Here is a 23,913-nt window from a genome sequence, read left to right on the forward strand (position 1 = left end):
CACACACACACACACACACACACACACACACACACACACACACACACACACACACACACACACACACACACACACACACACACACACACACACACACACACACACACTTACTAAACATGCATACTCACATGTTTAAATCCCAGCAGATATCCCACAGTGCTTTCCTGCTCTGCTTGTGATCCAAAACATAATCCCGTGGTACTTCATCGGCACATCAGTGTTTTTGATTACATCACTGGGCAGCTAACAAAATATAGATGTTGCCCAAGGAACATATATGTACAGTTAGCAAGTTAAGTTCAACAAGCTTTGTTTTAGTATAGTGTTTGTGGTCACTTACTGCAGATGCTTCAGTAAAGTTTGACATGATCTACTTTATATTTTTTTTATAGCCTTCTCTTTTAGTTTCTTTTCATAGTCACTTTAAGGTGCAAACTAGCAGTATGGTCATTCCCATCCAATTCAGCTTTACTCTATACATTTGTATCAATTAACACATTTTAGCATTCTCTTGCAATAAACAAAGATATTGAACATGGGAAAGATTATACTTGATAAACATTTGCGTTAAGCTCAAATGACTGCTATGACTAGCCTCACAGACGTGCTAGCTTAGCTGTGGACTTTTATTCTTTATTCTCTTTATTCATATAAATGTCTTATAGCTTTTGGGGGTTATCCTTTCCTATAGTGTGTTATGTGTAGGTTTTTGTGCATGTAAAGTGTCTTCAAAGGCTAAAATCCCTGTGTTTCCTCCAGAGGGAGTTTCTCTCCCACACCACACCCCCCGCCTGAAATGCCTCAATTGGACTCCTTTGTTTACTTCCGTAACATAGTGACATCACAATGTAACCGAGTGCTCTGACACATGATAGGCCAGGACATCTCTAAGCGGTTGACCAATCACAACAGAGCTGGCCTGCTAACCAATCAGAGCAGACTGGGCTCTGGTTTTAGACAGAGGGTGGAAAGAGGTGCTGCAGCACAGGCAGTATGCGAATATAATACTTTTCAACATTAAAGCATGTAAACATGTCACAGCAGAGGCACAAAACACAAATATGAAGCTGCAAATTAGCATAATTGGTCCCCCTTTTAAAAAAAAAAATCCTAACTTGTCTATGATATTATGAGTAACAAAGAATCATTCAAAAAAAACGAATTATGCAACATAGTGTAAAGTCAAAGGAAACACAAGGACACTGAGCACAAGATACAAACCATATCATGTTGGAAGGACACACTGTGATGTTATCTGTTCTACCCAGCCCATCCCACACATCAACACCAACTGAAAGACCTCCACAGCAGGGAAGAGAAGTTCCCAAGAAAAACAACAAAGCCTATAGCATTTCCACATAGAATTCCCCAACAGGTGGATGAATGTGTTATGAAGGAGAAAAAGGACAATAACAAGTGTGTGTATAGGAACACTGCAGAATATTATCTAATGGAGTATTGTTATTGGCTCGCATTCAGCTTTAGTTACTTTTCAGGTTACAGTTTTTCACACGCTTCCTCTCCAAGGAAAAAGCCTATTTATTTTTCTTCTTTTTCCATTGAATCAAAATTGTACTTCTTAAACTGAATGCACTAAATAAAAACATCCCGAATCAGCTGGAAAATGCATTGTCACACATGAAAAGTTGACTTTTTTAAGAATATGTGCTTCTCCCTGTAGATTTAACTAGCCAACATTATATATATATATATATATATATATAGGAGTTGAATTATGACAACCTTGAACAGGCACGTGCACAAATAGACCCCAAAGGGGGCTTCAGCACCTGCCCTTTTGCCCTCCTATTAGAGAAATGCCCTTATTCAAATATAATTTATATTTTGTAACCCAGTTCACAGAGTTCCTTGTGCTACTGAACAGTTTTAATAAGCAAAATAAGTTGTGTTTTGTATTTTATGTCATGTGTATATTGAATCTGATTTCTTCCAAAGACATAGGCTACAATTATGCCAAGTTGCACTGTATTTAGTGTGTTTGCCTTTTATGTAAAAATGATCGATGAGAAACCTAAACCTGTGTCTAATACATACAATATTAGCATTTTCTTAGTGCCTGCTATTACTGAAGAATATACAGTATGCCTTTATGGAGAAGGTAGTAACTAGAATAATTTACAGAAATACATTTAATGTATTTGCATTTACTTTTTAAATAGCTGTCATGAAGCAGTGTGTGAACCAACCTGACAGTGATTTGTTTTAAAAACATACAATTTAATATTGCTTGAACAAAAATGTGTCATTCTAGGCATATCTTTATTAGATTAGTAACAAAACTCGCCGATGTGCCGTTTTATGCAGTTAAGCCCCTTCCCCTCTAACATCCTCTGCTCGTGACTGACCTTGAGAACAGCACAAAGATGCAAAATACACATTTATGCAGCAGCGATATTATCCAAACAAGAAGCCTCATATAAATAGACAATTTATTTTCTTCAAAATGAATACACACTTTTTATACTTTACTTTTGGTGATAGTAGGCCCGACTAACATTCCTTCAATTGTAAAGTTTTAGAAAGTGGGACTTTCATGTGTGTAAAAATGTGAACATTGTGGTGTTACTATTTTACTGAAAGAAAGGATTTGAATACTTTTTCACCATGGCATGCTGTACATACAGTATGGGAAAGTGTTTATATATTTGCGCATGCAGTTGTCTCGTAGCCTCCGCAGTACACAACAACAACAGTGGAACTAATGACATGATGCATGGCTGCAGTTACTCCTCTAATCTAAAACTGACCATCGGTGTGTTTACAAGATGTGCAGCTCTGTGGTCTGGAGCAATAGATACCATATGGGCCTTGAGTTCATTTGTGGTACACTGTGCTACTTCAGCAAGCGGAGAATTGCCTAAAAGATGTAGCTTTGTCCTGCAGTGGCTCCCTGTTCAACTAAAATAAACGGTTGATATTGAGTTACTGATACAGTAACTAAATCCTATCTAGAACTTTCTCACTTTGCTGAGTTTGCATTGCATACTTTCACACATGACAGCAAAACTGTCCATTACAGGCAAACACGTTCTGATGCAAACAAGGCTCATGTAAAAAAATGCATTTTCTTGTTATGCGAGAGCCACCTGGAAAGCTGATGGTGAAAAAACGGGGCTTGGAACTTTTCCAAGCCTCAAATTGCACAATTTGACATAATTTGAGCGCAATTTTCACACCTCATTGAATGTTTTGTTGTTGTGTGGCTAGATAATTCAACATGAACTCAAACCAGACTGAGTTAAATGACCTTGTCAGTGCAAAGCAGAGGGAGGCAACAATCTCATATTGTCTCAGGCACACGTGTTACAAAACTCTTGAGTAGTCTCACACAGTACCTCAATGTTTATTTAATACTGTAAAAATTGAATAGCAGGTGATATTGTTTACAGTTGACTTTTTTTCAAATCAATATTCTATATTTACATTTAACATACAGTATATAATCTTTAACGTTGTATTCCCAGTACATTTTCCTCTTGGCAGTACATATAGTATGGGCCAGACCACACACAGACTAGAAGCCGTCCCAGAGGTCTGGACAAGGAAGTGAGACAATTCCCCCAGAATAATTGTGGACAATTTGCATTTGCACAACTTCCTAACTCCGATTTTTTGTCGGTGATCGGATCCTGGGCAAATCCCTGAAAAACACTGACAATTTGCAGTAAGAATACCTGGAGTTTCAGTTGTTGCGCAAAATGAGACATGCTTTGGTTTCAAATTAACCACTTGCTGTGTTGTCAGGTAAAGCTAATGTTTGCCAGGCAAGGGACAACGTGTCCTACGCCTGGCAAACATTAACATCTTGGAGCACTACAACCTTGTAATGATGATTGACATAATCATTATAGTTTTGTGATTATAAAGGGTTTAAAGATGTCATCAATTCAGTTCTTCTTCTCAATAAGATATTGTCATCATCTTTATATGAGCAGCACTCGATGATGGAAGTTGGACAGATTGATAGTCTAAAATATGACTCAGTGAAATATACATGATTCCAAATCAGGGATAAGAAAAAATAGAAAGCATTTCCGAGCATTTCATAGAACGTCATCTGCCGCAGTATAAACTTTAAGACTGAAGTGTGGTCTGTTGTGTCAGTTTAATCATCAATTGTCAAAATGTAATTTCATGCACATGTGGAAAAGTAAAAGGCTTGCCGTGTTACAGAGCAAGCCTAGTAAATAAAGTGTGAGGCAGATATATTCTGATGGAGTGATGGATCTGATATCTATTAGTTTCAGCTGTGAGTCTGAGCTGTTTACAATGCAGTGGCGCGATCCGGAGAGTGGGTGGTCTGAAACACTCCACGGTGCCTTGGTCTCATCACAACATCATTTGAATCTAAGTTTTGGCTGTTCACTTACTGGAAGTAGTACAGCAACTTGGCGGAAATGATACCATGTGGACGTCGTTGAGAAAGACGCTCGACATCTCAGAGCAGGATGATTACGCACCGCTGCAATGTCAGTGTGGGCGTCACATCACAGCCCCATGTGTTTGTAGGGAAATAAACAACTCAGCTAGAGGTTGTGATGTAATGTGTGTGACTGATCCCTTGCTCATAACAGGTGAGATGCATTGCACCCACACACTCAAACATGCAGACAAACACACACAAAGCTGTGTTCCAGTGGAAGTGAGGCTGACCCCTCATTTGCTGCACCACAAAGCATAACTTAAAGAAAAAAAGAGTGAAATAGGGAGTAAAGTGGGCAGAGAATTCCTGAGGTCTCATGTTAAGTGTAATGTGGATAGCTCTGAAATGGCTCATAGGTTTACTCTGTGGTTTTGTGGTTTTACCACCGCTGGTGTGACACAGGCGCATCATATCCAACATCAGTCAGAGGCCTGTGTGGTGATGAGATACAGGTTGTTCCTGGTGAATGTATTACACAGTCATAATGACAACAGCAAATGGGATTTGTCTCTTATCCATCATCAGGATTGTTTGTCCAGATACATTTATCAAAAGTGCTGTCTCAACTTATTTTTCAGTTTGTGTATTTTCCTGGAAGACGACAGTCATTTCAACACATGTACCGCAAAGTGCGGACAAATGTTTTTATTTAAGTGGGTGTTCACTGCAAATTCCTGTGGGGTTGCCACTTTTTTAAACTATGGTGAGAAACACGGGTTTGGTGAGTTTATTGTGTGGGTCGCAGAGGAATTTATAGAAGACTCATAAAGGTATGGGGATAATTGGCTTTAACATTGCATTTTCCATATACATCCTTCATAATGAGGTGTAGATTAGGCAGTTAAAGTTTAGATAGGTTTCTATATATTAAAACCAAAGATGAAAAGCTGAATTGAAATGAGAGGCTTCAATCTACAGAAGTAAACCTCTGCCTGGACAAGTACAGAGGGTCCCTCTGAAGTCACATCTATTCTGGAGACTATATGTGACCATTATGTTTGTATGGCTCTTTGGATCAATCAATCTTATGGAATTTTACACACAATGTGCAGAAAACATAAAAATATATCTGAAAAAGCCAATTATGTGTGTTATATTTTATGTGTGGGCACAGCAACAGCCCCTCAGTGGCATTGTTATTTGCCCTGTTCAAACTAACAAAACATCTAATTCCATTCCCAGTGTAATAAAAGGGTTCTTGGACAGGAATATAAACATCTCCCTAAAGTCGAACCAGATGCTGCAGCATGGCGGAGAACAGGATTCAGAGGAAGGAGAGAGAAGACAGAAAAACAAGGGAGGTACTTTTTACAGGGGAGTGAGTCAGTACCCAGGCCTCAGCACTTTGAAACATTCATTCCTAAGTTTCTTCACCCTCCAACCCCCTGACCCACCCACCTACCCCAGATCAGGGGGATATCCCTGAGGAGACCAGGGGAGAAAAAGCTGCTCAGCCTGGATTTGATTCCCTGCCGCCTCTCACGTTTAGCCTTGAGAGGCCTGTCAGAGAGGCGACTCACGGCACGCACAGGAGAAAAGGTCTAACCGCTACACGCATTTAAAGGGAGCACGCCTGGCTGCTGGAGCATAAGAACACCATCCAGTTGACTTTAGGAAACAAGTATGAACTCATTTGGCTGAAACTTGCTATGATTAATACTGTTAAAAAATTTGGGAAAATCTAAATATTTTAAAATGCATGACAGACGCAGTTTCACAGTTGTAAAGGACTGTGTATTGTAAACTGTAGGTGTTATAATCAAATGCAGATGATGTGATGACGTGGATTGGAGAAAAAACAGATTGCAAAGTGAATCCAGTGTATTCACCTTATACAAGATAAAAAGGAAAGAGGACACATTGTGACAAATAATACACTTTATGTAGTTTTGAAATGGCAGTACAAAAATACAAAAATATGTTGATGCATTTGTCGATCACATTTCACAGTAGGTACACAGGCAGGTACACACAAGTCTGTTATTTACATGAGATTCATTGAGATGTTGCGTAATACACAATAAGTGTTATTGAAAGTATTTTATAAGTCTGCGTTGAGTTTAGAGATTTAATTGGACTGGAAATTGGTGATTTCTATCGATATGTTACAGTGTCAACGATGAACCGGTTGACTCATTTCCGATAGCAGTATAATCATGTATGTTCAGTTGGCGATAACTGCAGTCAATTTCCAGACAAATTACATTTTCCTTTCAATCAGATGATGCTGATTACATTTGTCTGGCAATTCTTGGAAATATTTCAATCGAATAATCGCAGCAAAACAGCCACAGATTGAACTAGCACAACCTCCCAAAATGCATTTACAAAACAAAGCCAAGCAGTCAACAGAGGAGGTATTGTAGAGGACTTTGGGTTTGTACCAACAGTCTTCTGAAACTCCAAACAAAACCAAACTGTTAATTTTTGCGGGTGGCAAAGAGTTTGAATCAGGATCCAGAGTAAACATGTGTGGTAGGAGGGATAGAGAGACTATACAGGTTTGTTTAGGCTAAGCCCCTTCCTCACTTCCAGACGAGAACTACAAAAAGTACACACAGTAAAACTGTAGTACTTTTTGTTTGTGGGGAATTTAAACCACATTGGAAGTGGTTACAACTTACAAACATATTAGTGATGCTTTCCATCAGCCTGTTGGGGAAATCAGTACGTTTGTGTGGCATCGAGATCGTAAAAACGGTAAAAAAGCTGTAAAAATGCCAGTGGCCGCAATTGTACAAACACAATAAACCGAACACAATAAATACGTTTTATGCATCAGCTTTACCAAGGATATATGGAACTGTAACTAACTAATAAAAACATAAATAGAGTTTGATACCTTCTCCAATAAATAGTAGTGGTATTCTATTTACAATATGCACACATCTCCCAAAGAGCCTGATATATTTGTAACTCAAAACATGTGTTAATCTGCTTCTGTTTTCCAAACTAACACAAGATTAGCACAAATTTCTCACAGGGTTTTTGTAGCTATTTTTGAGGAAATTACACTATATAATGTATTCCAACAGAGATCCAAATATATGGTCATCGGTGCACAAAGGATTGAGGGAGTGATTGCCCAAAAAAGAGGTCTTCGTGGTAAGCTAGTGGTGTGAAACTTTGAAAGGTTTGTCGACCAAGTTGTCTCTTGAAAAAGGACCGAGTCAGGAGTTGTCCATCTAGACTGCGTTCTCCTCACTGCCTTCGAAATCTTGAGGTTTCCGAGGAGGATCTGCACAAAACAAAGGGTTAAAATGTGCTTCCATCAGAGCTGCAGAATTGTCATTGTGACAGACAAGTAAGACTTGATGAAGAGAAGGTATTTTGGTTGACTTACTGCTGCACTGGCCGTAGTGGCGGACTCCTATGGAGTGGCCGAGGAAGCAGGTGGCGCGGCGGAGGTGGCAGGCGCTGCGGTAAGTGATGTTGTCGTTGCCACAGATTGACTGCTCAGATAGCATGGGCATTGGGCAGGGAGTTGTGCGGCACATGACACAGTGAGCGCTGTTGGTCTGGTCAGTCACACAGGTGTGGGTACCGGGACACACCACGTTGGAGCACGACTCTGTGCAACAAATACAAATTAAAAGTAAGCAAACTTGCTTTGTGCAGAACGGCGTATCTTGAAAATAGCATAAAGTAGAAACATTTTACTAACTTTTGCAGTCTCCTTGGTACATGACCTCCAGGTCGGGGTGCCCCATGCAGCGGGCCATCAGAATAGTACACTCATCCTTGTATGACCGCCCGTCGCTGCCGCACACAGCGTGCTTCCGGGTAATTTGAGAGCAGTCGGGAGCACACACACACTGAGGCCTTCCCATCTTCACTCTGCAAACCTTCCCGGGACTGCATTTGACTCCATCGCAAGTCTCTACAAAAGCACAGCGAGTGGTTTCATATGTGCGTGAGCACTGCACAGTTTCAGTGTGATGTTACTGTATTAACAAGTCTGCAGACATCAGGTGATCCGCAGGCATTTTCATACAAAACAAGCTCGGGATCTGGGGTTTTCCCAGACCATAACACAATTTTCACCTTGCACAATATTTACAATGATCACATCTCTTTATTGACCGTTACACACAGGGGTGTCTCGCCTGTTGGAATGTGAGGCTGGCGTGTTTTCATAACATATCTATGTGTACGGCTGCACACTGAATGGGCTAAGCTCCTGCAGAGGGACGGAGGGGCTCAGTGGTAGACGGAGCTCAAATAGCTGTCAGAGAAGTTTACAGGCTGAGAAGTGAGGAAGCCCCCGGGCTCCTCTGACACCCCATAATGTCAAAGCACAGGGGGAACTGTAATCTTACACAGTGCTGAGTTAGACAATGCACACATGTTTCTTCCCAGGACCTTTAGAAATGATGCCTGATCAGCACTGAGTCCTGAGGATTCTGTAAACTATAAGAACGTATTTATTATTTGAAGTCTTTACCAGTACCTTAATATCCTGTTTTATTTCAGATCTGCTTTTTATTTCTCATACTCTTCTGGTCTTACTTTTGTGTGATTTCCGTCTGTCTCTTGATGCATTTTTTTTTTAATCTCCTCTGCAGTTACCAATAAGCAAATGTTTGATAAAAACTACAGTCTTGGGATGATGACAGGGTCGACTTTATTGGCGGGACATTCATGATAGCGACAGCGTATTTCCTTCCACAGAATTCTAAATGATCAAGATAGTGTAGCACATTATGAGTCCCAGACTTCTGGGCATGTGGCAGGCATTTATTCCAGCCTGCAGGAATGTATTTTCTTATTTTGCTCTTGGACCCAAACAGGCTTTTTTTATAGCTTTTTTTTTTTTTAAAGGGAAGGGGGCGATTTAAGTTGTGATTCACCCAACTTTTATTCATTTTCCATGTAAAAGTTGTTTACCTTCATGTGAGTCCTTTTTGACAGAGCAACAGGCTACCTTTGTGTACAAATAAAATCCACATTTTAGGAGGCTGTGGTTGTGTGGGTTTGCCAAAAATGTGTTGATTTTTACTGGACCTTATTAGCGTGGAGAAATCTCATTTTGAAGTACTGCTCATTAAACAGAATTTATCAGTAAGTGAACCAGAATAAACCTTGCAGAGATTCAACAGGATGAACATTTTTAGGACAGCTGGGCGTAGTAATGTGAAACAGCTCTCCTTGATCCAGGTCTGCATTTTGTTAGCAAACTTCTCCGGGAAATCATTGTGTACATATCTTGATTTACAGTTGCCAAATGGTTCGTATTCATTTTCACCAACTCTCCCAAAAACTCATTTTGTGTAACAGAGTAGCCAATTTTGTCCCTGTGATCTTTAAAACACAAGTAAAGCCTTTGCAAATGATATCCAAGCAGAGATTAGAACTCCCGGTACTTACCTTAAGACTACTACTGACAGAAACAGCCTGCTCCGGTTGTAAAACTTCAAAAGTCTACTCACAATGTGACTGTAAATTGTTCAAATGTGGGTTTTAGGTACTTAAGTAGAGCATTTAAGTTTTGGTTTACATGCGATGACTAATTCCATGCCCCGCAGTGATACACCAAATCAAAGCACCATTAATGGATTCCTTCTACTTGGCAGGTTCAACTAATCTTTTAAACGTTTGTTTGTTTACCTTTGCATGGTTTACAAGAGACAATTCCGAGGAAGCCCAGCAGGCTGACCTCATTCATGGGCAGGCTGGAGTTGGACCAGGCTGTGTCCAGGCGGCCCCCGGCACAGCACTCCTCTCTGGTCACCCCTCTCATCAGCACCATGTCGCACCTCTGGTCCTGACTCTGCTGCAGCCAGCACATCCCCGCTGCAGAAAGTACATCAATAAGATAAGTTGACTCATAAACGTTGATATAAATACAGAAAAAAGTGTATAATTCAGAATTATTGATAATTGGACTTTTTGTAATCAATGGCTGATTATAGAACTGTAGTTGAATGAAAATTAACCTAGCAACTGTATGCAAGGACATTATCACTGATATTAATTGTCAGTTTTTCTTTAAGAAAGAGTACATGACTAGTAGCTTCTTAAAAAGGGCTTATAAAAGGTACATAACAGTACATAAATATGAGTTCTGGAAAAAGTACTTCATCATTATGAAAACTGCAAAAGGAGTCTTGCAATTATGTTAAAATTCTGACCTCTTTTGGTCCTACTTTTTCAAAATACAAAATAAAAAGTCCACTCACCACTGGCAGGATTCCTCCCAATCTGATACAAAGTGAGAAGCACAGCAAAAACAGGAACAAAAAAGATCATTGTGACTCTACTTTGTTCAAAACCTTTTTTTCTGAAAGTTTATCTCTGCAAATTGTCAGCAAAAAGAAGTGATGTTCTCTGGCAAACAGAGTGGATCACTCTAGCTCAGCTCTGGAAGTAGCTCTCTCTTACGTGAATGGATGTGTTGTGGATAAGTGATGTCGTTCCCCCTCTGTATAAATATTTAGCCCAGATGGAATTATGCTGCTGGGATGGGCGATGCTCTCAGCCAGTAATAAGCCAGGGCAGGACACAGTGGGACTCTGACTCAATTTCCAGATTCGGGAAATGATCCATGCCCTCCAGTGCCAGACGCGGGGCACTTATATGACCTCACTAAACATTTTCACACCATATTACTACGGCCATTAAAGGTTAATTAAGTCCAAGAAAAGGTTTAGTGAGTTTCTTTAAACTTTAAATCAAGTTTTCGTCACATGGCCTATCAAATGGACAAATTTAATTAAAAGTTTAAGTATTTGGGAAATACTTTACTCAGTATAACCTCTGAATATGACCTTAAATAAAGCAGTTCAAGTTTTTTATTTGTCTGGTGGGATGTTTTCATATGGTGTCATTTCTTTCTTTTTAATGTGGCAACCTCAAAAGTGTATTCTCCTCATAAATAACATACAGTTTGATCGTGGTAGTTTTCTGTCTAGAAGCTGCTCTTTGTGGTTTTCGGAGGGAACAGTGGCATACTGATTTTTTTATCTCATTAAACTGTTCAAACAACAGTCCTTTGAAGCAGCTTTGATCCAGCTCTGACCTGAAACTCTGCATCTTTGTAGTGTAAAATCAGAGTAAAGTAAAACCACCGCAGAAAAGTGGTTACTTTATTCTCAAATGGTTTTCATCCATATCATGCCACATGAAATGTATATCAAGTGCCGAAATCCTTCTATATGACAGTCCATTCATAAATGAAGTCATCTGCCTCCCCAACAATGTTATACCTTGTTTTGTTGACTGTCTGGGTTTATCAATGAATGCTGATATTTCACTCTACAGCTGCAAATAATACTGACATATGCGGTTGCGGTGAAGGTGGTCTGTCCTTGAGCAATATATCAACTCCAATAAACACGACAATGTTGGAGCTTATCAAGAACATTCATGTCCCCTCATTGTAAGTTGATGATTAAACACAGACAACCACAACAGGCCAAATAGAAATAATTGAAATAGTGTGGGTTTATTTACAGTATCTGTCGACCAGACACCATCAAGTTTAAAAAAAAGTCCCAAATACAAGGTAACAAAAGGCCAATGTGCATCATGATCATGTTTGATATGAACATCTGCACTTTTCTCTCTTCTTGCACTCATTCACCCTATGACACTGAGAGGTACTCACTAATGCCAAGTTATTTGAGTCTGCCCATCTGTCACCGTTTTTTTATGTGTTCCCTTTTGATCAATAAAAGTAGCATATGCTATGATAGTAGTAAGCTTGTATCTGAGTCTATGTGAATGATGTTGCCTGCTTCAGCGTAGATCCCCAGGGTACCGAAGGAATGCTGCCTGACCTATGAGGGGAGGAAAGACGAAAAGAGAGCAGTGAGCGGTGGCTGTGGGTGGCCTGCCTCTTCGCCGGGTCTCTGCAGATCCACTCAGCTCCTCATATGGTTTGGATCATCACTGCCGAGCCATACAAATGAATACAGCATGGTGGGGACTTTGGAGCACCCACAAATGTAGGATCTGTATTAGGGTGCAGCTTACTGTGTCCCGTCTTTGAGATATAGTATCTTTCAAGTGGCCGGGCTCTGAAGGGAAGCATGAAATTGAAGAATCCCACGGTGGACTGTGTCTAATGTGAAATAGAGTGTGTGCATCTCAATAGGGCAGGTGTGGAGCTCAGTTTGTCATAACATACTTATTTGCCTGTTAGTATAACAGAAAAGATAAAAACACCACTGCCATCTAGTGGAGGAAGTTTGCAGGTTTGTGGAAAGCAGTGTTAGAAAAGCTCCCATGTCATGCTTTTCCGGTTATTACCCGTCCCCTTGTGTGTTATGAAGGTTTTTATGCATGTAAACGGTGTGCAGAGTCAAAACCCTCAAAGTACACCCTGTAGCGAGTAAAACTCTAACACAGAAAATACCTCCCCAAAACGCCTCGTTGGAGATACGTCACTGCCCATTTGAGTCTTCCGGGTACCGCCTGATGTCATGCGGTACCCGGAACGAAATGGACCAATCCCGAAGAGCTATGGCCACACCAGCAGCGGCGTGTTCCTCCTCCAGAGGTTCGAAGAACCGGCATTTCACAGACGAAAGCTTCCAAAACATTGCCCAGTTTGAGGCCGGATATGCACAGCTTGTTTGGACCGTTTGGAGCAGGGGAAGATCCGGGTACACAACCTGTAAGTTTGCATTGTTATTTGTGTATTTATCAAACAAGACTGTTTAAATGTGTAAACTGTGTTGGACTGCTAAGCCATTGACACAGTGCTAACTGTGCTAACTAAGTTGCTAGAGTGTCCATATATCAACTCTAATATCAGCAGATGGCCTTGCATACATGTATCTCATAGCAGGAGAATGTCTGCATTCACACACAAAATACCTATTGACAGTATACTCCGGGTGATTTGCCGTGCGGTCAGTCGCGAAACGTAATTACATTATAGCTGGCGTAGCGTGTATGCAACCGATCTAACACACGGAGCTAGAGCTAGGTTTGGTCGGAAAAACATTTTTGTGATGCTACGTTGCTAGCGTTTAAATATATCAACTACAATGTCAGCAGATGGCCTTACATGTTTGTCATGGCAGGAGAATGTCTGCAGTCACACACACGGAATACTCATACAGTATACTCCGGGTGATTTACCGTACATTGTGATAGTACATATACTGCATGTATAGCTAACGAGGCTAGCTGTATGCTAGCGCAAAACAATGTATTCATGCAAGTTACATTGTATGGTAGCAGAATACCCGTATACGATTGCAATTATAAACACGTTATTGCTAGCCTAATATGAACCACTAGCTTTTGTTCATAGTAGTTTTATTACACTGCATTATAGTTGCCTTTCCTCCAAGCTAACGTTCATATCGTGTTAGCTACCAAGGTAAACAAAGCTAGGTTAGCATATTAGCAGGCAAGCTGTTCATTACACTCCTAGCACAACTACTACTAACGAATCTAAAACAACTAAGTTTCTCTAATATTTTGTGATTTGCATTTGATTTCGTCCAGCCAGATCCTGGCGGACAATCCATGACGGGGACGGGACTTCTACTACTACTGAGGCCTCGTGCTAAAAGGCACCGCACCGGCTGTGCGCAGGCAAGATGCAAAGAGGAATGGATGATATACCGTGTGTATTTATGTTCATTTTGTACATTTCTAAAAATAAAGTTTAATGGAAATACTTAGTAGGCCTATCCTTTCTTCCCTGAATTCATATATAGCAAACCATGATTTGATTTCTCATCAAACAGTAGTAGTTTATTACAGGTAAAAATAACTTACTCTTTGTTATGACCGGCTCGTAGGCCACAACGGAAAGGCAAGGAGACATACACGAGTTTACAAAACCACGGCACATTTATTGTGGTAAATGCAGAGATAGGTGGTCGAGGGGAGAGGGTGGCTGAGTTCGTCCTTCTGCAGCCGCTTTGGAGAGAGACTCCGGGCCGCTGGGATTAATAGCACCGGCTACGGAGGTGTCCGTGATCGCGCTGATTACCCTCTTCAGCTCCACCCCACCGTAAGCCCTGCAACACACCTGCACAAAGGCCCTGGGGCCGTCACACTCTTCTATAACAACAGTTGTAGGTTCAGTTCGGTTAGTTAGTATAAAATATCAGCTGTACCGATGCCATTATTACACTGATGTTCCCCGAAAAAAGCGGGCGGAGCCTCTCTGGTGGTTGACTAATCAGAACAGAGTGGCCGAGCTGACCAATCGGAGCACACTAGGCTCACAGGGAGGGGGGGGCAAGAGCTCCAACGAGTCGTTTAGTGGAGAAAGTGAATACTGCTGAATACACATGCTTGACAGAGATGCTGTATGCGAAACCAATGTGAGTTTGGAAAATTGCACAGTATAAATCTATTTTAGTATACCTCAACAATGTAATTATGATCAGTGGAAATGGCCATGACATGGGCCCCATACTCCCATTTAACTTTCAACTGAACTCATGTAAGTAGAGTTTGTGCATACGTTACTACATTCTACAGTAGCATGAGAAATGAGATGCATATATACAAGTATTCGTCTACAATCTAAACTAAAGGCAGATGTCAACAGTAGGAGCCTATGATACAACCTGTACACAGTCTATGGATACAACCCTACACGCTACGGTTGAAACAAGTGAATTCATTAGCATTTATTTTCCCTGATCCATGTTGTTGACTTAAAATACGTAGGCCTACAGGCGAAGCTATTTGTACTTTTATTAATTTCAAATATCTAGGCTACAGTAACCTAGTAAACATTAGCAAAGTAAGCTAATGACTCCACGTAAACTGACAAGGCCAAAGAAGTAAGCAAGAAAAATAGCATATTTTGGGAAGTTTGGTATTAACGTACCTTCATACAACATGTTGCTAAGTAGTATCTTTAGCCGGAATAATAACAAAGTGTAGCGTTTACTACTGTGAGAGTATCCTGGTCGCTAGCTAAAGCTCATGCTAATTAGCTAACGGTTGTTTGTCTCGCAGTTAAATTGTTTGGGCCTGCAGACAAAAACTTGTGTGTTGATAAATAGTCCAAAGTCTGATATCTTTCATGTGATGATGAATATTTATTCAATTTAAGGATATCTTACAGTCATGCACACTTGGCAACATGTAGCATAAAACCTTTAACATAGTCCTTGCATAATACCAATGAAGTTCTTGCAACCCTTAAATACTTTGCTTTACATTAGTTACCATTGCAAACAACCTAAATGACCAGATGGGGGCGCCCCTCGCCTGTCTATCCATCTTCCATCCTTTCTTCAGCCAATGTTTGTCCATCTCTGCAGCCTGCTAAAGCCAACATATGCCTAACTTAAAAAAAGTATTTAACCTTTAATTTTGGACATCAACAGATGATAACTGTTATGTTTTCTCAGTCTCTCCTAGTTACATCTGTCATCTGCTTGATACTGTACGCCCATAAGGAGGGACAGCTGAGCTGACAGGTCAGTGTGATGACTTTTAGACCTTGAGGATTAGTCACATGTATGCTTCCTGTGGTTGCTGAATGACACCAAAAAGCTGATTTACTTCATGGTGAATGACATATTCAACATTATTTCCAATTTCTTGAAAGATACTTAGCTATTTCCCCTTGAATTACAGCGCTGTAGCTATTCTGTGAAGAACATTCTTCATTTACGGGTAAAATAAGTTGCACTCTTGACTGATTGAGGAAATGAGGACTTTACAAGACATGATAAAAAGCCCTTGTTTATATATACATGCTCCTTCAATCCACCCACTGGCCTTTCTGAAGTCATAGTTGCTGTGAACGTCACACGGCTAAACAGGGCTCAGCAGAGGTAATTGCTCTGTCTGCCCTGAAAGCTGAAAGCAGCTGCATCATCTATCCACTCAATTTACCCCTAATGTGTGTTACTGATTGAACCGGCAATGAGGGTAGGAAAGTGACAAGACCGGATAGAATCCCCCCCTCTGTCCCTCTGCACACAACTTTCCTCCACCCTTTCTTCCCTGCTTCCTTCCTGTGTTAAACGTTGACCGTGTAAAGTCCCTCCAGCGGTTCATTAATGGGGAAGGTTAATGTCGGCACACGCGCTGCTCATACAAACAGCACTCTCTTCCTCTTCACCTTTCTCCCTCCCTCAGTCCCTGCCCTCCCTCCCTGCCACCATCTCGCCCTTTCCGTTCTCTTAAGCCCCCTCTTTCGGGGCTCAATTCGTAACCAGAGCAGGGCACTGACGTGGTCGTGACTAGGGGTCTCCCTCGGTGTCAGAGCGCCTGTCATTGAGCTCCATCTGTGTGCCGCTCTGGATCTTTCTTGCCCTTCCCCAGCAGGCTGTTTTTAACCCCTGGTGGTCATCTTGGCTGAATGCCTCCTGTCAAGATGGACAAGCTCTCAATAGTTTTTATTCAACTAAAAGAATAGACTTTCACAACCCTGGTGCATCCAGACTTAACACATATGACATCAAATGATAATGAAATACACATTTTAAAAAGTTGTGAGTAATTTCTAACTAATTGTAATTGTACTGCTGCCTGCTGATGCTAATAATAAGTCAGTACATCCATATATCCAACATATTGAACAACAAATACAATCTGTGTCAAATATCATATTGGGTGATGAATGTTTGTAATCCGTTTTTATGGCCGAGTATGGCCTCAGTCAATAGTTTTTTGTTCTATTGAAATATGTTAGGTGGTTAGTTTCTTAACTGTGTTATGTTGTGATAAACTGCTGAGTGTGTCGGGGATCATGGGATGCAGGAAATACCAGATATTTTTCCTGAGAAATGGTTTCCTGTGTAGTCCCTTGCCATGTCATTACTTGTTAACTACATGCTTGCCAATAATTGCCACTGCATTTCCTTTGTTATACAAGCATTGCAAACTATTCCATTTGAAATGCTGTGTCTCTTTCTGTCAATTATTGATGCAAGTTAGTAAGTTACTAAAATATATTTTTGAGTAGTTGCACAGTGATGGCAGTGAAGGAGAGAGAGATAGCGTCTGACCTGGGGGTTGCAAAAGTTCTGTGTGAGGAGGAGATATTGATCTCTCCTTTATTGTATTCTGTTGTACAGAGCCTGCAGTTTTAGATATTGAACTTAACTCTAGGTCTGATTTTGTTATTCTGTGGGATCCAATAGCAGTTTTCTAAATGAATGAAAATTAAGTTAGAAACTCACTCATCAGTTTTGTCAACCTTACCGTCCTTATTTACATTAAATGAATCAAAAGACTTGGAGCAGCATTATACATTTGTATTTGATCAAGTCCCTTATAAAGTGAGTTCCACATTGCCAGTGCTGACTTCAGCTGCTTCCTGATCACGACTACATACCCTGTCTGTCAGATTACAACTGATGTGCCAGAAACCATCTGCTGTCTCTACACTTCACTTTGCCTTATGTCGCCTTGAGAGCTCACTTATACAAACAGTGTTTGTCAGACCTCATTTAAAGCTGCCACATTTCGTACGGCTAATTGGTATTCTACTCGAAGTGACTCACTTACTGTAGGCAGGCAGCCACTACTTACAGTAGCCGTTTACTGGATTGCTGGTGCATCAATGGCAGAAACTGCAAAGTTATGTAATGTGCAGAGGGAAAAAAGTCTCAAAAGTCAAACACAGAAGTAAGACAATAAGGACTTTTAGAGTCTTTCCCAGCACCCGCACAATCAGATATTTGCTCAACAGCAATACAAACTTTCAGCACGAACTGGAAGTCTTGATACAAATTACTGAGGTGTTAATATGTTTTTTAACACTACTGGCAAGATATCTTTAATGAGATTTAGAGATACTGACATCTTATATGGTGCTTTTTCAGCTATTTCTTAACACTTAATTCATATACCAGGGTAAATGTTGAATACTATAATCCATCAATGTTCTATGCTTCCTGTTTCAGATGAGCTGCTGTAAGGTAGATCTCTCACTTCTCTTTTTAATCAATACTAGGTGATAAAATAAAAATAAAAAAGGAATCCGGTGGAAATGCTTTTATCACTTGCTTGGGGATCTGCATTGTGATGAGAGAAATAAATCCAATTTTAGCGCATATAAAGAGAGTATTTTAGATCCAGGTAAGAAAACAGTCCCACAATATGTCAGCTGTAGTTGCATCTGTATGAGTCATAGACGTGTGCCAGTCTGTGTCCTGTAAAGGCTATTTTCTCACTTATGTTCACTTTATACAACCAAAGGGTAACATAATAGCTGGATAGATGGCAAAAACAAATATGAAAGATAATGATGATTATATTTCTGAAAGACCACTGTCTGATGGAAAATGTTGTGTTATTACAGTTATGTGACGAAGCATTGAGATCAGCACAGAACATGTTTGTCCTTAAATCACACTGAAACTGTGCCCGTGTGCTGTTGTTTCACGATGCTTGAACAGGAGCCAGCAGAGAGGTTCTTGATATGACACATCACACAGCGTGAGCAAGTAATCATTCTCTGCCTCTGAAGCAGCAATTCAACTCACCTTCATACAGGCCTGAGAGCACATGCTCCTTCAAAGTGAAGATTACATTTTGAATCAAATGCAACAACGTTTTTGTGTGTGTGTGTGTGTGTGTGTGTGTGTGTGTGTGTGTGTGTGTGTGTGTGTGTGGTGTGTGTGTGTGTGTGTGTGTGTGTGTGTGTGTGTGTGTGTTGTGTGTGTGTGTGTGTGTGTGGTGTGTGTGTGGTGGTTGTGTGTGTGTGTGTGTGTGTGTGTGTGTGTGTGTGTGTGTGTGTGTGTGTGTGTGTGTGTGTGTGTGTGTGTTGTGTGTGTGTGTGTGTGTGTGTGTGTGTGTGTGTGTGGTTTCTGTGTCTTTGTGTGAAAACAAGCTTTTTAAAATTTTACATTTGCATTAAGCCCCCTTGTTTTTGGCTCCCTTTTTCGAGGCTGTTTTGTGTTGAAGTGAAGCGTGTCTGTCTTCCAGCCTTTCATCTTCACTCGTCAAACCTCAGTGCAGGATCCCATGGCTCCAACACAGACAATATGGCTTGTCTATGTTTCATCATATTTTTTAATGACCTCTAATGAGCTTTTGCACGCTTTGAAATACGGACAAAGACCTACAAAGAAATAACATTTAAACACAGATTTATTTGTAGTAAACACGCGCCTCACTTTGTGTTTGTGTGACAGTAAACAACAGGGGATTTAAAGCTTCACCTTGTCCTTTACACACTGGAAGGACACATTCATATATGTTGTTTGACTAATCATACATCCCTATACCATCGCTTCCAGCGCGTGTGTCTCTATGAGCTAGCCCTTTAAAGACTCTTGGCTGCACACACGCTGATACTCATGCTGGCAGCAGTTACCATGGCAACAAATGACTGAAATGTATTTGTTGCCGCCGTCGCATTGAAAGCTGTCATAAACAGATAAATAAAACCAAAACAGAGGAGGGAAAGTTTTGATTCTGTCTTTCACGAATGAGCTCCATGTGACAGCTCTGCGACCATGTGACTCTGATTCACTGCGTTCAGGGTGAAACTGAATCATAAGAGCCACATTCATGTGTCAAGTTCACAGTCTGATACTACTATTTGCACTGCCAGCATGATTTTACACCACCACACGTGATTTGCTGATGAGTTTTGGTTGCAGCTTCATGTTTGACAAGCTGAGTAATGAGCTTCCTCCCTCTGGTCATTCACAGCAATGAATTATTCCAGAGAATGAAATCAATTGATGGCCCATATATGGTCGCTGCTTCCTGACAGTGCCAAGCAAAACAGGCGACAGAGGATGGGAATAACTGGTAGATGGAAAAGAAATGGCTGCTGTATAAATAATTAAACAAGCAAAAGGGCAGATGGATCTGTAGAATTAATTACCCCGCTCATTGTAAATATGAACATGAGGGGCCACTTACGGTGAGTCAAGGCACCATGCTGGAGTCTATGCAGTTTTAATGATCGGCAGCCAAAACACCTCTTTAAAGTGGAAAATGTTCAGCGGGCTACAGATGCAAGCTTCACAGAACTACTGTTGCTATAAGAAATAATTTTAATTGATACTTGACAGCACTCTTAGTAAGGTAAGAGCCTAAATGCCGGGCCTTTAGAGCAATGTTATACAGCACATGATGAAGTTTGGGATCATGTGGAGTTACTATATTGTAGACATTGATTCAGAACATTTCAAAGACTGATTTTTTACATGAGCTATAGAACACACTCAAGAGATTATCTGGTTTAATAAAAGCTTCTTGCAGACAGCAGAAGGCAATACCACAACATTTGTTTTGTATCCAAAAGACAGGGTCAGAAACGCTGATGATACCTACTGTATACTGCGTATGTACTTTCATGTTGCTTTTTACACCTTTTACACCCATGTTTAAACACAGGACACAATGTAAATTAAATGTGAAAACATTCAATCGTTTTTTTTTTTAAATATAGGAACAATTACACTTTTTCTTTTATCCATAAAACTCAAAAAGCAAAACTACCCTTTACGAGCATTAACATCTATAAATTAGCTTTTTTTTGGATATCGTTGTTTACCATGCAAGAAAACAAAAACATGTTTCAAGAAATATTTGTATTTGTTAACAAGAAAATATATATATGAAAAAAGTCTAATCTCAATAACAAAGAGTCAAAGTACAAACAATACATATGGGCTAACTGGAGAAAGAAAGAAAAACCTTTTACAGCCATTAAAGGTCCCATGTCATGGCCATTTCTACTGATCATATTTCCATTGTTGAGGTCTACTAGAATAGATTTATATTGTGCAATTTTCCAAAATCACATTGGTTTCTCATACAGCATCTCTGTAAAGTATGTGTATTCACTCTCTGTCCTAAACGGCTTGTTGGAGCTCCTGCCCCCCCCTGCTGCTGCTGCTGCGAGGAGCGGACAGATTTCCGGGTCAGCGATACAGCGAGAACAAGCGAAACTCATCCTGAGAACACACAAACACTCACAGCCGAAGTAAAAACAATAAGTGTGGCTTGATATTGAGTAAGAAAAAGGTTTATAACGCTGTGAGAATGGGTCTGCGGAGAGCATTTCTCCACGATCCCAACTCGTCTATTACCAGCGTTCAGGGAGCTCTATGCAAGTCAATGGGGACTCCCTGTTAGTTAGCCAAGGGATCCTGGTGTGTGAGGTGCTCCGCGGATTGGTCCATTTGGGCCAATCCGGTCATTTGTTGTTGATTTGGGTATTCACACGTCACAGAACCCAGGAAGAAAACAATGGAAAATGAGAAATCTCCAACGAGGCGTTTTGGGGCAGCATAGACTGTGTTAGAGTTTTACTCGCTACAGGGTGTACTTTGAGGGTTTGTGACTCTGCAGACCGTTCACATGCATAAAAACCTTCATAACACACAAGGGGACGGGTAATAACCGGACAAGCATGACATGGGCCCTTTAAATTAAACTTGACATTTTGGTCATGATGACAATTTATAAATAAATAGCGGATATATGGTTTATGTCTTTTCTCCAAAATAAATATGTTTGAAATATCTAGTCATTAAACTAATATGAAGCTTATTTTTTGTTCTTGAAAGTATCCAAATCCAGTTTCTAACAAGGTTAGATAATTTGAAACCTTGAAGTCCTCAGTACAGAATAACTCCAAAATCACTCCTCTTAAAGACATTTTATGTTCATTGTTGAACTTGGTGGCTGTTCAATGTTTTTCTTTTTTATGTAACTGCAGTGGTGGAGGTGTGGATGAGCTGTTAAACTCTGGAGAGTGGGTAGAAGAGCACAGAAAAAAGGAAGAAAAACTCATTTCTGAAAAAATAATGGGTATTGACAATTACGGGAAAGTATAAAGCGGTGACAATAACAAGTCAAACAAACATGGAGTTAACATGTGACAGCCACACAAATCAACCAATATATCCTTGCATGTGTGTGTGACTACCCTACATCAAAGTGTACACATGCACCTCCCACGCATCACACACACACTCTTCATTACACTCACACCTTCCACACTTGTGCCCACACATACACATATACTACTTCATGCAGTTAGGTTATAAAAAGGTCTCTACACACACACACACACACACACACACACACACACACACACACACACACACACACACACACACACACACACACACACACACACACACACACACACACACAACTAACCTCATGCCCCTGTGGAACAGCTGGCATCACTCATGCTCTTGGAGCTGTTACAAAACAAAAGGTCTTCATCCCTCCATCTCCAAACATTACTCACTGCTTTCACAGAGGATGTGTGTGTTCAAGAAGTGGGCTGCTCAATAATTCTGGCAGTTGAAAGGACATGTGAGCCATTGTTGTTTCCTTGGAGATGCGTAATGTGAAGAAGGGAAAGCCACCTGCTGGGGACACATTGAGTTCTAAAGTGACGGTGAATACAACCATCGTGAAACCTTCTATTATAAACTCTGCCTGTTGCTTTGGCTGAATATTACCACGTTGAATGTCGAAATGGTTCTTTATATGACCATTTTTTTTATTTCAGAGGGAAGGTTGGAGGGAAAACTTGTGGGTGACATGCTAACATTGATAGCTCGCTGTTCATCAGCTTTTAATTATCTAAAGATTATATATTTGAAGTAGACGCCTGTATTCTCAACCAAGCGTTCGTTGATACAGCATAAGCCTCACGTTTGGTATTTTGCTTGTCCCCATCTTTGTGTCGGACCATTTTGTTTTGCCGACCAAAATGGTAGAATTAACTTTCATGAACTGGAAACACACTGTGAAAGGGGTTTAAGTTTGAAATCAAAAACACAGACAACACTGTAGTAGTGACCTGTCAATCGCAAGGTATCTACGTCCTAAGACACATGCTCCCTTATTGTCTTCACTATGTTTTTGGGACAGGAACTTACAAAATGAACATCATGATGGATTAGGGAAGATTAACCAATTAGGACATTTGTGAAAAGTAAGACAGAAGTAGAAATATGGGCATTTTCTTAATGACTTCCATACAATTGACTTTGTCTTTTTGCAACTAATGTAGGCGCCCCCTGCTGGCTATGAGGGAAAATGCAAGTTAAAGGCATTTCTGCATTGGCTTCACTTTTGGGGGAAACTATATAAAAACCATATTAAAAAGTGTGTTTTTGATACCAGGAATGGATGTCCACAAAGGGTAAATTACACAATGTTTCTGAATTAAACATTTACTTTGATATTCCTGATTGGCTAAGATAATTCATACTAGTCTGGAGGGGGGTGAATCTTAATAGGCGCCAACTGTAGCCACCTAAAGTGTGCATGTGAGTGTCTTGAGTGGACTGTGTGTGAAGTGTGAAAGACAAAGGGCACACTCCCTAATGAGAGGAGACTAGTCACGACCCTCTGCACAACACACACACCCACACACCCACACACACACACACACACACACACACACACACACACACACACACACACACACACACACACACACACACACACCACACACACACACACACCACACACACCGACTGATACACATCTTTGTCCCACTTTTGTCAGTATGTCCTTTGTAGTTCCGTGGGTTTGTTCCTTAT

At 40.5% G+C, this 23,913-nt stretch overlaps 1 protein-coding gene across 1 annotated transcript; it reads right to left on the bottom strand.

Annotated features, from left to right (window-relative positions):
* Positions 1-6,307: 6,307 nt before the first annotated feature.
* fstl3 (follistatin-like 3 (secreted glycoprotein)) lies at positions 6,308-10,849 on the bottom strand. The gene is made up of 5 exons (XM_034147863.1): positions 10,624-10,849; positions 10,052-10,237; positions 8,109-8,324; positions 7,788-8,015; positions 6,308-7,682 (listed from the first exon to the last, which is right to left on the bottom strand). Exons 1-5 carry the CDS (start codon positions 10,691-10,693, stop codon positions 7,630-7,632), a joined length of 753 nt encoding a protein of 250 aa, XP_034003754.1. The 5' UTR covers positions 10,694-10,849; the 3' UTR covers positions 6,308-7,629.
* Between the last annotated feature and the right edge of the window lie 13,064 nt (positions 10,850-23,913).

This window comes from Trematomus bernacchii, unplaced genomic scaffold (assembly GCF_902827165.1).
Source record: "Trematomus bernacchii unplaced genomic scaffold, fTreBer1.1, whole genome shotgun sequence".
Lineage (NCBI taxonomy): Eukaryota > Metazoa > Chordata > Actinopteri > Perciformes > Nototheniidae > Trematomus > Trematomus bernacchii.

Coding starts and splice junctions, on each gene's coding strand:
- fstl3 (XM_034147863.1), bottom strand. CDS start 10,693: ATGATCTTTTTTGTTCCTGTTTTTGCTGTGCTTCTCACTTTGTATCAG. Junction 8,325..10,051: donor CTCTTGTAAACCATGCAAAG/GTAAACAAACAA, acceptor GTGCTTTTGTAG/AGACTTGCGATGGAGTCAAA. Junction 8,016..8,108: donor GTACCAAGGAGACTGCAAAA/GTTAGTAAAATG, acceptor TTTGTTGCACAG/AGTCGTGCTCCAACGTGGTG.